The sequence below is a fragment of the Castanea sativa genome, chromosome 7, assembly GCF_040712315.1.
Source record: "Castanea sativa cultivar Marrone di Chiusa Pesio chromosome 7, ASM4071231v1".
NCBI classification, from domain to species: Eukaryota; Viridiplantae; Streptophyta; class Magnoliopsida; order Fagales; family Fagaceae; genus Castanea; species Castanea sativa.
In genome coordinates, this window is record NC_134019.1 from 24,474,576 (window position 1) to 24,488,307 (window position 13,732).

The 13,732-nt window shown below is 37.6% G+C and overlaps 1 protein-coding gene across 2 annotated transcripts in view; it reads left to right on the forward strand.

The window, feature by feature from the left end:
• LOC142643585 (serine/threonine-protein kinase TOR) overlaps positions 1-13,732 on the forward strand; it is a 90,356-nt gene that overhangs the window by 60,920 nt on the left and 15,704 nt on the right. For both annotated transcript variants that reach the window (XM_075818272.1, XM_075818273.1), the window contains exons 29-37: positions 4,760-4,831; positions 5,001-5,135; positions 5,297-5,358; positions 5,510-5,607; positions 7,211-7,320; positions 7,398-7,571; positions 7,655-7,720; positions 10,074-10,142; positions 10,239-10,349. In XM_075818272.1, coding sequence (XP_075674387.1) covers positions 4,760-4,831; positions 5,001-5,135; positions 5,297-5,358; positions 5,510-5,607; positions 7,211-7,320; positions 7,398-7,571; positions 7,655-7,720; positions 10,074-10,142; positions 10,239-10,349 — 897 coding nt within the window. The remainder of the gene's footprint in view (positions 1-4,759; positions 4,832-5,000; positions 5,136-5,296; positions 5,359-5,509; positions 5,608-7,210; positions 7,321-7,397; positions 7,572-7,654; positions 7,721-10,073; positions 10,143-10,238; positions 10,350-13,732) is intronic.

The following is a 13,732-nucleotide window of genomic DNA, read 5'->3' on the forward strand; positions in this document are numbered from 1 at the left end:
TCCATCTCCATCAAAACTTGGGTCACCTCTTCTTTAGAGAACTCCCTCTCCAAGGCCAACCTTTCATCCTCTCCAATGCAAGCAAAATCCAACCCATCCACAGTTGGACACCACAAATCTGTCTCTGCGTAGAGATTTTGATAGAACTGAACCACCTGAGATTGTACAGTAGGTCCATCCTCATATAAGACACCATCAACCTCAATACTTCTAATGTGATTAGCTCTTCTATGAGAGTTCGCTAGTCTATTAAAGAACCGAGTGTTGTTATCTCCCTCCTTCACGTACAGAGCACGAGACTTTTGTCTCCAAAAAGTCTCTTCTAAAGCAGCTAAAGCTGCAATCTCAACTTTAACCTGAGTTCGGAGAGAATCTTCCTCATTAGAGAGGCCCAACATTTCTTCCTTAGCATCTAAACCCATTAATTCAGACAGCAGACACTTCTTTCTAAAAGCCAAATCTCCAAATTCCTCCTTATTCCACTTCTTAAGGTCTTCTTTTAGAGCCTTTAATTTCTGAGCTAGAACGAAACTAGGGGAGCCCAAAAAGCTATACCCCTCCCACCATTGTTTAACTCTCTCGAGAAAACCTTCAACTTTGAGCCACATATTCTCAAACTTAAAAGCACAGCGACCCCTATCCACTCCTCCAGCTTCCACCAAGAGCGGACAATGATCAGAAATAACACGAGGGAGCACCCTTTGAGACACATTCCCGAAATGATCCACCCAATCCATAGAAACTAGAGTCCTGTCAATACGGGACATTGCTCGCTGCTCAGCATCTCTAAACCAGGTGAAAGCAGCCCCGTCCAGTGGTAGATCCACTAGATAATTTTTCTCAATAAAGTCCGAGAAAGCATACATGGCTGGGCTAAAAGACTCACAACCAAGCCTCTCGCAAGGGTATCTAATAATATTAAAGTCACCAAATAAAAACCAAGCTGTGTTCCACCTGACACGAACCCTGGATAGCTCCTCCCACAAAGCAGCCCTATGATGATCAGCATTGGGACCGTAAAGACCAGTGCAAACCCATTCAAAACCGTCCAAAACTCCCCTAAGAAGGACACTGACAGAGAACTGACCAACAGATACATCAATCTTCTCGACCGCCCGTTTATCGCAAATCAGCAGAACCCCCCCAGATGTTTGAACCGCATCCAATACAGCCCAATCAACGAAGGGACTACCCCATATGCTCCGCTTAAGAGCAGAATTTGAAGAAGCAAGTTTAGTTTCCTGCAAACATACAACGTCACAGCTCCATTCCTTCAAAAGATTCTTACAAACCTCCCTCTTCTGAGGGTTATTTAACCCCCTAACATTCCAAGAAAGAAGTTTTAATGACATTAATAACTACCAATAGCCCCTAGACCTGACGCCGAACCTCTGATTCGAGAGGCAGTCTCATCATAATTTACTGAAGAAAATAGACCCAAATAGTTACTGAAATAGTTACTGGATATACTTCATGGTTGATCCCAAATAGTTACTGAAAAATATACTTCAATGTGTTATCCCCACACCATGAATTCTACCAAAACTTCACTTTTGACCCATCACCAATTTCCTACTGGATATACTGCTAAAATACAATTCCCAAATCTCCACCACTATTTCCATATAATTCTTCATTAAAATGTCTCAAATTTCTAATTGCCAAACCCTCTGATTGAAGTGGAGCTGAAATCTTATCCCATCTAACCAGATGAAAGTTAGAACAAATCTTATCCCTTCTAACCAGATGAAAGTTAGACTTATCTCCCATTCTCCTCCACATAAAGTTCCTATGAAATCTGTTGAATGTGCCTAGCAACATCACTAGGAATAGGAAAAAGGGAAAGATAATAAGTTGGAAAATTAGAAAAGGTACTTTTAATTAATGTAAATCTACCTCCCTTAGTCAAATATAAACATTTCCAATTGTCAATCTCTTTTCCATTCTCTCAACATTTGCTTTCCAGATTGTCTTCTCTTAGAATTTAGTTCTCAACAATTGCAGTCCCAAATACTTCATTGGAAGAGACCCTCTCTTACAACCCAAATATCCACCAACTCCTCTAGATTAGAAACCTGCCCCATAGGAACCGCTTCAGACTTTCCAAGATTCACCTTTAGACTAGACACCACTTCAAACCAAATAATTCTAGATGGGTGAATAGAATTTGGTCTGGATCAACATCACGAAAAATGAGAGTATCATTGGCAAATTGAAGATATCCACCAACTCCTTTAGATCAGAAACCTCCCCCCAGTGGAACTGATTCAGACTTACCAAGATTCACCTTCAGACCAGACACCGCTTCAAACCAAATAAACACTAGATGGAGGAATAAAATTTGGTCTGGATCAACATCACAAAAAATGAGAGTATCATCGGAAAATAGAAGATGAGACGTTGTCAAAGTATTGGGTTTATATTGATGTAATGGCCCAAGAGGCCCAATTATGTTGTAAGCCCATATTGAGCTAACCCTAGCTTCTAGTCTCTATATATACCCTATTAAGGGTTTATTGTAATTGTTGACTTGAGCATACATTAAAGATGTAGCCACTAGGGCTTTATTTTGTGGGTGTATGCTGTTGGCTGAACCACGTAATCCATTGTGTTCTTCTCTCTTTTTTGCTTCCGCTTCTCTATTATTTTATTTTCGTCATAGCCTTGATGAAAATGTCAAAGAGGATAGGAGACAGAGGTTCCCTTTGCCATAAACCCCTTGAACTTTTATAGAATTCACATGGGCTGCCATTAATCATTATGGAGAAACAATTACCAGAAAGTTTTCTTTTTCAAACTTACTTGAGTTTATTGATTTATCTTCTTTCTCTTCCTGATATGCTTGATATTTGTACTATCATTGTTGTTTAGTGTTTTTTTTTCTTTGTTGCCTCTTAGCACACTGCCTGTGGGCCTTGTTTTATCTTTTTTTTTCCCTATACTTTTTTCAATGAAGTTTATTACTCATAGGGGTGTGCAGAAGACCCACCAACCCGACCCGACCCAACCCGCCGGGTTGGGTTGGTTTTTAGGGCTTGGTAAGTTGGGTTGGGTTATAAAATTTTTTTTTGTAACGGGTCGGGTTGGGTTTGGGTCATAAAATTACAAACCCGACCTGACCCACCCATATTTTAATATATATTATATATTTAATAAATAGTTTTTTTTAAGTTAAAAGTAGAGCACTTCATCAATTCCTACAAACATATATAATATAAAATCCTATTACTTTCTTTAATATATATTTAAATATATTATATAATTAATAAAAAAATATATGGGTTCAATTTAATAATAATAAAAAAAATGTCCAACCCATGGGTTCAACCCAACCCATGTGGGTTGGGTTGGGTTGGACATATGTGATGGGTTAGGTTGAGTCGAATTTTTTTTTGACCCACCATGATGGGTTGGGTCAAAAAATTCTCTCAACCCGACCCATGTACCCCCCTAATTATTTACTTACTCATAAAAGAAAAATGACAAGATGTAGGTGAGACACATGAGTTTATTCCAATTTTTAACACAATTCAAACCTACGTTAGCTTAATGGGAATGTCTTGAATCTCATGGAGTTCGCGAGTTATCTTTTCATCATTTGCTTGTTACGCTGTCCTGAGACTTTGCACCACTCAATCATCGTTAATAAGGTGGATGCTTTTGTTGTTTCCTTTTTCCATACTGGGATGCTGATGAGCTTTAATACAATTGATGCAAAACAGTAAGCATGGAAGGGCTACATTTCATTCTAGCTAGACATGACCCTTAAATCCTTAGCGATTCCCTGAATGCACAAGAACTCTGGAATCCACTAAATGAAAAGCAGATAAATCAATAGCAATTTTAATTTGATACTTATTTTCCTTTTACGTATTGCAAGCTTATTAAAGTCTTTACAAAACTTATTACTAGGAAAAATATTCCTAAACAGATTCTAATTGATATAGTGCCCTCATGCTGAAACTCTAATCTAGAACAAGTCATTTCTCTTGCCCTTATACTGAAACTCTAATATTTATTATTATTAGAAGAAACTCTCATTGTGTTGAATAATGGTGAATTGCTTGGAAAATAATTGATCAATTCTAGAACCACCTTCCCCCATCACTTTCCATCATGCTTTTACCACTGATAGGTGGCAGAGGAGGTCAAGGTGATGAATGATGATTGTTTTTCTTTTTTTCTGGTTGCTTCTTATGCCTTCATTTGTGATTTCATTTTGGAGCTGTTAAGGTTTTTCATTGATTTTTATGCTCTTGGTTAATAGTTAATTTGAGGTTTGATTCTACCTCATCATTTTTGGACTTTCTATTCTCGTATTTTTTTTGGCATTAAGGTGTTTTTGGCCTCTCTCTCTCTTGTTTAATGTAGGAGAATATCTTGTATCCATAACTAACATTCAATGTAATTTAATCAAAATGCTTAGATTGTAAAGATGGGATTTTCCCCAGCTTCTTGATAGGGCCATGTTGACATCCCAACCAGTATATGTTATTATGTGCCAAGGGGAGTTTGTTTTCTTTTTAACCTTAGATCCATCTGGCTGTTTTGTTCCTGAGATTGCACTACAATGATTAACAAAGGTATAGAGTGGGTGGATGTTGTCATGGTGATTCTGAATGATATTCATTCTCTCTCCTAAGATTTTAAGCTCTTTTCTTCCTTGTTAAGCCTTAATACAATGATTGTAGGTTAGGACTGCCTTCCAACATCAGTTGCATCTGTTTCAATTTATTGAAATTTTATACTCATTCTGCAGGCAGAGTTCATGGAACATGATGAGAAACCTCTTCCCATTGACATCCGCCTCCTTGGTGCTCTTGCAGAAAAGGTGTGTTTCTCCTAATATAGTTTGTGCAATTCACCAAATCTCAAAAACAACCTAATTTCTGTAATTTTACATTAAAAAAAAACCTCTTATCATCTGTCATGTTTACTTCATATTATCTTATTCTCTAATATGTTCCTTGTATTTCTACATTGTTAACATGACATGGCAGTGTCGTGCATTTGCTAAAGCCCTGCACTACAAAGAAATGGAATTTGAAGGAGCTCTCTCCAAGAAGATGGATGCTAACCCTGTAGCCGTGGTTGAAGCACTAATACATATAAACAATCAATTACATCAGCACGAGGTATATTTTAAAAAGATTACCTTTTATAATGTTTATCGCTAAAGAAAATTGCCTGTTAGAACATTTATCATTTAAGTTCTACTTTTCGAGGTTTCATTTTGATGTCCCCCTGTTATAAACGTATCTGCTCCCTTATGATTCATGGATATTCAATTGTTTAGGCTGCAGTTGGAATATTGACTTATGCCCAGCAAAATTTAGACGTTCAACTGAAGGAGTCATGGTAATGTTCAGCCTTCATATAACCCATTCATCTTTGTGTCCTTGAAACAAATGATAATGGAGCTCTTTTATGTCTCTGCAGTTTCAACTATTTCCAAACAAAAATCTTAAATGATATAGTGAGTACTCACACTAAATTGCAATTTTTTTAGGTATGAGAAATTGCAGCGATGGGATGATGCACTTAGGGCTTACACTGCCAAAGCCTCTCAAGCATCTAGTCCACATCTAGTTTTGGATGCTGTTTTAGGTATGTTTTAATTAACATGTTAGGTTTTACTATTGTCTGGTGTATTACATTTGTTTTATTTTGTTTTATAATTTTTAATTCTTTTGTTCTTAATATAATTTATGGTTTCAATGATGATGACTTAAAAATGAATAACGTTATAAAAAGAAGGCCCCCTGCCCCCAACAAGACACACACAAATTCTTTGTTTAAGATCAATAGGACAATCATGGGCTTGATTTGATTAATCATGTCTGGACTTTGTTGTCATATAATGAACCTGATTTGATTAATCATTGTCTGGACTTTGTTGTCGTCTACAATTTTAATAAAACCCCCTGAACTTTTTTTTTTTTTAATTTTAAAAAAATGATGTCAAATAATTTACCAATTCACAATCATATACTTATTTTTGATGTAATGGCCCTGATTTTCAACCATCTGGTACAGACTTATGCTATCATTTTTAAAAATTAAAACTTTCATATAATTTTTTTGTTAAAGAATTGAAACTAGGGCCGCCTATAAACAATGTAGTTCAAACTTATTCCATAAGGAAAGTATCTTGCTAGATAAACAAAGAAACAAATTAATAAATAAGAATAAGCTTTTAGCCTTGGTTGTAAGGATTTTTTAAAGTAAGAGGAAAGAAAATATTAAAAAAAAAATGAAGAAAAAAAAAGAATGAAAGAGATTAATAAATTTAATTGACAACTTTTGCTGGAAGGCATGAAAAAAATAGATTAGAAATTTTTTTTGTTGACTTAAATTCTAATTATATAAAAAAGTATTATCCCACAAAGAAAATTTATTTTTGTGGGGTCTGGGAGGTGATTTGTATGCTGCCATATCTCCATTTTATTTTTTAAGAGGCTGATTCCCGGACTCAAACCCGAAAATCTGTCACTTTTTGGTGGAGGCATGTGCCATCCCAAGGCCTGACCTCTTTTCCTATTAAGTTACTATTACATAATTGTATTAAATTATTTTTCATAGATTTGAGGGGATAAAATTTTCAAATCACTTATATATTACATTTTCCCTCCCCGTTTCCTCCCATTTTGGAAGATTAAAAAATGGCTGGCCCATGTGTAAATAATCAATACTTTTTTCCTCCTTCCACTTTTCATATCAAACAAGTAAAAAACTCAACCCATCCTCCATTTTCTCCACTCTCTTCGATCCTCTCACTTTTCCTCCCTACCAAATGCACTCTGATTGCAAGCTTAAGTTAACCAAGAGTCTAAGTCCTTTTCATACGGTATTATAGTTGTGGTTGTTTGCTTTGAGTATATAAATGAATCAGAGATACAATTCTTTTTATTATTGTTACACCATTGCATGATGCTTAATTTGATGAATAAAATGTAATTTCTGTTACACCTACTCTTATTTTTTTGTTTCTGACTTTCTCAATGCTGTTCATGTTAAACTCTTCAAAACTCTTCCATATTTGTGTGCATTTATGTTATTATTATTATTGTTGTTTTTTTGGTTCCTTTTCTTGTTAAATTTTAAGTTTCTTGTGATTCTGCCTTCCTATGTTTAAGAATCTTAAACTTTTGGAGGTAATTCTTTGTTGTATTAGTTTCTGAAAATGCTTCATATGAGTGGTCTTCTGTAGGACGGATGCGATGCCTTGCTGCATTGGCTCGATGGGAGGAGCTTAACAGCTTGTGCAAAGAATATTGGACCCCGGCTGAGCCAGCTGCTCGACTAGAAATGGCCCCAATGGTTGGCTTGTGGTGTTTAAATGGTTGTTACTGATACCCTTAGTGCTCATGCTGACTTTCCTTATGTGGTCATCTCAGGCTGCAAGTGCTGCTTGGAACATGGGAGAGTGGGATCAAATGGCTGAATATGTGTCTCGATTAGATGATGGTGATGAAACCAGACTTCGGGGTTTGGGGAACACTGCTGGGGGTGGTGATGGAAGTAGTAGTGGAACATTTTTCAGGGCTGTTTTGTTAGTTCGTAGAGGAAAGGTATGCTTATATCCGCCAAATATGTTTTACTCCTGATTATGTTTTTAGCAACTATTGAGAATCATTTATAATTTTCCCTCCAGCATGATGAAGCACGTGAATATGTTGAGAGAGCTAGGAAATGCCTGGCAACAGAGCTTGCTGCTTTGGTGAGTTTCTTTGATGGATATTTGGACTCCTTAGCATTTTGTCTGTAACTTTCTTATTCTACATATTAAACATTATCTCAGTTTCACATTGGATGGCCAATGAGCTCTAGCTCAAATGGCACTTTGACCTTCCATATTAATGGATAGAGGCTGGCATTGTGGGTTCAAGACTAACTAGGCTCAATTTCACTTTTGAGGATATTGAGAGATCTCTTGATCAGCTGAAATTCTTGTTGATTCAAACCTTGTTTTATTGGTCTCATGCATGGGGCTTTACACATTGTAATGCAATTTTTGATTTTCAAGGCTCTCTTTGATTCTCTGTTTGATTCTTTGTAATTTTTTAAGATTCTTTGTTTTGATCATCATGAACATGAAGTAAAATTCCCATTAAATAGATCTCATTATATATATATATATATATATAAAGACTCACTAGGTGTGTCTTACCAATAAAGAACCAGCCACATGTAATGAAAAAACTACCCCTTAAAGGATATTCGAGGAAATGGAGGAATGAGAAACAGCCCAATTCTGGGATTTTCAAAAACTTGAAGAATGATGCTAGTTTCATTTTAGCTATTCAAGTTTTGAGGAGTTGGGTGTTTATTTTTGTTTTTGGCTTGTCTTACTTATTGGGAAGTCTTCTCCTGGAAAATGATAAAGGAGAGATTAGTAAACAAGGTGAACTATATATTAAACAAAGTAAAATTCATTTCTAGATCGTATATTACTATCTTACTGTGTTTTTTGGCACTAAGGGTTGGCTGTTGTTTTTATGTTACCATGTTTGTATTTATTTTGCTCTTGCAAGGGTAAGGCAACATTTTGCTTTTTCTTAAATATGAGGCAGGTCATTGTTTGGCATTTTTACTTGGAAAATAAAGGGTCCGTTTGGATAGAACTTATTTTGCTGAAACTAAAAACTAAAAACACTATAGCAAAATAATTTTTAAATGTGTAAATAGTAGTGAGACCCATTTTTAATTAAAAAATGCTGAAAAGTGAAGTTTGTGGGTCCCGTGAACAGTGCACGGGACCCACTTATACACAGAAAAGAGTTAAAAAGTCTACTTTTGCGGCTACTGTTCATGCACAGTATATGAACATTAGCCTTTGTCTCCCTTAAAAGCTGCGCAGAAAAAAAAAAAAAAAACTGAAACGTGAACGTGGACGCAGACGCTGGATCCAAACCCACTCAAAAATCATCAATTTGGTGAAGGAGAAGGAGATCTTTCATGATCGGATTGGTGCCTCATAATTTTGGATTTTGTTTGACCCAACCAGGAACCTCTCAGCTGAAACAATCAGCTGAAACAATCATTTGTCTTCTTAAATTCAACGTATGTAATAAACCTAGCTTATTCCTAATATAAGCTATCTCTCACTTGAATCTGTCAAATTTCATGCAAAATGAATTATGGAGATTATTCAAGGGTATACATCTTTGAGAACAACACCAAGACAAGGGATTAGTTTTCTGGAAGCACTCTGGCAATAATCCTGCAATTCACTCTCTCTCTCTCTCTTCTACTTATTTTTTAAGAAGGGAAATAAATGGGGAGTTCTTCCTAAAAATTACAAATTGCAAGGGTTCAAGCAACCATAACATTTCCCCAGCATTTCTTGTAGCATACCATTATATAGGCATATACTCTAGAGGCCTTAAGAGTGTCAATCTCATGAAACTGAAAACTCCCTTGTGTGAGTCTGCCCTGTATCACCAAAGTGTTTTCTGCGAGTACTTGTTTTAGAGGATCTTTTTGAATTATGATCTTAATAGAAGCTGGGTCCGCATCCTCCTATTAGGATTTTTCTTAAGCGCTAAGTATGTTAAATTTGTTTAGCAATGGTTGTCTGTTGGAATTTTTGTATGGCTGTCAACTTCTGATGAAAGCTAATATATTGAACCCCGCAATCACATATAATAATACTAGATATTTTGGTGTATAATTGTATAAAAAACTTTAAAATATTGTCTAAGATATCCACAGACATGCTTGATATGGTGTATTCTAGAGCTGATGTTATTAAAAAATTGAAACAGAAAAATTTATGTAGGCATATTATTTCAAACTCTTAAAATTAAGCCATGCACTCTATTTCCTACTTTAAGAATTGGGTTCAGGCAAATCTAACAATATCCCTTGGTGCATCTTTAAAAAAAAAAAAAATTCATATTAGCACGTCAGTAGTACTGTAGTGGTTGTTAGTTTCCTTGTCAGTGATGTTGATGATGATGTTAGCATGAGGACTTTTTGTCCCTGCAGTAATAATAATAAGAAAAATAACATTTCCTTTTCTAAGTTCTTTCTTATTTGTTGAACTGATAATCGAACATCTTGTCTTTTAGGTTTTGGAGAGCTATGAACGTGCTTATATCAATATGGTCCGTGTTCAGCAGCTCTCAGAACTAGAGGAGGTTTGGCCTGATTTTATTTGGAATTTACTTTGCCTCTTTAGCTAAAAAATCATTATACAAATCACAATATGAGGACAATGTCTGCTCCTCCAACAGGTCATTGATTACTGTACACTTCCTGTTGGAAATCCTGTTGCTGAAGGACGGCGGGCCCTTATTCGCAATATGTGGAATGAACGCATAAAAGGAGTGAAACGAAATGTTGAGGTAGACACGGGTATTGGTTGATATTACAATTTTATAATGAAGTAGATACAACTATTGTCAATTAGTAAAATGGCACTTCCTCCTCACATAATAATGGGATGGAGGGTAAGGTCATGGGTTCAAGACCCACTCAATTGTGTAACATAGCAGTAGAAAAGATGTCAAATGAAACTGGAAAATCTGTAGAAGTGAGATTAGACATTAAGTTTTCGACATAGTTGCATGTAGAAACACTGGTTACTCTGAAAGTAAACTAATTTGTTGTAGATTTTGGATTTGGGTGGATGCATGATAATGTTCTGGAAATGATGGAGATTTAGAGTGGAATTTATGGGTCAGTATAGTTAGTTTTACTTTACGATCAAAAGCAAGAATTTGAAGTAAGAAAATTTTGGCTCCTCTTGCATGCTTCATGATGGCAGTTAGGCTCGGCGTGGTCCTTTAGTAGCTTTTGACGGTCATTAACTCAGGTCAATGCTTACCATCTTTAGTTTTATTGTTTTGTAGATTGCATAAAAATGTGGCAAAAACCGAAATCCAATTTGATTTGACTCTGATTTTGAAGTGCTATATTTTTCATGTTAATAGTCTAGCTAAATATGGGGATGAATGGTCTACAACAGTAGTAAGGAGACCTCATGCTTATATAGCATATTAAAGGCATTTGGGCTGGTTGGGATAGATTTTCTCATTTTGTATCCTATAGGGTAGGGAATTGCAAGAAAATCAGGTTTTGGCGTGATGTTGGTTTGGAGATCAGTCTTTGGTCTTGTTTCCAGACTTAACTGCATTGCAGTGGACAGGGATGGACCCACAGGGGGGGCCAAGGGGGCCCAGGCTCCCCTGGCCCAAAAAAAAAGTAAAAAAAAAAAAAAAAAAATTTGGGCCCCCCTAGCCCAAAGAAAAAAAAAAGAATTTTTTTTTATTTATGATTATATATATATTTTTAATTTCTAGAGTTGTGCCTCACTCTTCCAAAACTTTAGACTACTCTTTTTTTTTTTGATAAGTAATCAGAAAGCTTTTATAAATGAAAGAAAGAAAGTCATACAAGAAGTTCATGATGATGAACAACAAGAGAAAAGCTACTAAGGAACTAAGCTAAGAGAGGACATAAACACAGAGGGAGAAGAACAATTAGTAAACCCCCAACATCGAGACCACTCTAAGAGACTACGCTGGCATAACAGATTTAGCTCAATCAAGGTCTTCTCTTTGTCCTCAAAGGAACGGCGATTCCGCTCCAACCACACAATCCAGATTAAGCACCCTGGAACCAAGTTCCATATGTCCGACTTATCCTTTCCATGCCACTGATGCCAGCAAGAGATCAAATCCGCCACCGATCCTGGCATAACCCAAGGAATCCCAAAGGCCTGAAACATACAAGACCATAGGGAGTGGGTAACAGGACAATGCAGGAGAAGGTGGTTAACCGACTCCCCATCCTTGCAACACAAACAACACCTATTAACCAGAGGCCGACCCTTAAGCATGAGGTTATCCAAGGTGAGAATCCGGCCATGAGCAGCAGACCACAGAAAGAACGCCACCCGCTTAGGGATCTTAGGTTTCCAAACCCCCTTCCAAGGAAGCCAAGAATTCGAAGCACCCCGGATCGCGAGGTAATAAGACCGAGCATCAAACATACCATCCCCTTTAAGCCTCCAGTAAAGGGTGTCTCTCCTACTACCCTGAGGAATACGAGCTTGGATAAGCCGGAGAAGAGAATACGAAGCCGCCAACTCCCAATCCTCAAAAGCTCTATAAAACGTTAAATTCCACACTCTAACAGTACCCCCTTCTGGAATCCACAAAACCTCTGAGATACAGGCATCCTTGACCGCTGAACACTCATAAAGCTCAGGATAGAGAACTTTTAGAGTAGCGTCACCAATCCACCTGTCATGCCAAAAACGGATACAAGTGCCTTCCCCCACTACAAATGAAAGATGTTTAGAAAAGTTCTCCCAACCTTCGTTAATGCTTCTCCAAAGGCCGCACCCATGGGACCTCCTGCAAGCCCTAGTCCTCCACCCCCCTTGACCCTCGTCATATTTTGAAGAAATAACACGATGCCACAGGTGGGTATCTTCGTGGCCATATCTCCACAACCACTTTCCTAATAAAGCCTGATTAAACGACACCACCTTTCTTAACCCCAATCCACCCATCTCGACGGGAAGACACACCTTATCCCATGCCACCAAAGGATATTTGAAACCCCCCTCCAAAGACCCCCAAAGGAACTTCCTCTGAATATTTTCCAATCTAGCCGCCACTGCTTTAGGAATAGTAAAGAGAGATAGAAAGTAAGTCGGGAGACATGAGAGAGTACTCTTAATTAACATGAGCCTCCCACCCTTAGATAAATAGAGACGCTTCCACCCAGAGAGCCTCTTCTCCATCTTTTCCAAAATAGGATTCCAGATCAAGGGGGACTTAAAAGAAGAACCCAACGGCATCCCCAAATACTTCATAGGCAATTTGCCTACTCTACATTGAAGCACATTAGCCAAAGCATCAAGATTATTCACCTCCCCCACGGGGACAATCTCGCTTTTCCCCACATTGACCTTCAAACCCGTAAACGCCTGAAAACAAGACAACACCAGCCTAATTGACAGTAGCTGCTCCCTAGAGGCCTCACAAAATATGATGGTGTCATCCGCAAATAACAGATGGGAAATACTCACCCCAGCAGAGTTCACAGCTCCCACCTGGAAACCCCGAATAAGATTACACTCCTCTGTCTTCTTTAAAAGCCTACTTAAAACCTCCATTATCAAAAGAAATAACAACGGAGATAGCGGATCCCCTTGTCTCAACCCACGAGAGTTACCAAAAAAACCCTCAGGGGAACCATTTACAAGGATAGAGAAACGAACAGACGTAACGCAAGCTTTAATCCACCCCCTCCATTTCTCCCCAAAACCCATCCGGCTCAACAAATAAAACAGGGCCTCCCAGTTCACGTGATCATAAGCTTTCTCAATATCCAGCTTGCAAACCACACCCGGAATTCTGCTCTTCAACCTGCTATCCAAACATTCATTTGCAATAAGCACTGAATCCAGAATCTGCCTTCCGCCAACAAACGAATTCTGAGTCTCAGAGATGAGATTATCCAAAACCCTCCTCATCCTATTAGCCAGCACCTTAGACAACAGCTTATAAACACTAGCCACCAAACTAATGGGGCGAAAGTCTGTAATGTTAACGGCACTACACTTCTTAGGAATTAAAGTGAGGAACGAAGCATTCAAAGACCGTTCAAACGTAGAATGCCGATGGAAATCTTCAAAAAAATCCATTACATCCCTTTCCACGACACTCCAACAAATCTAAAAAAAGGCCATGGTGAAGCCGTTAGGACGAGGGGC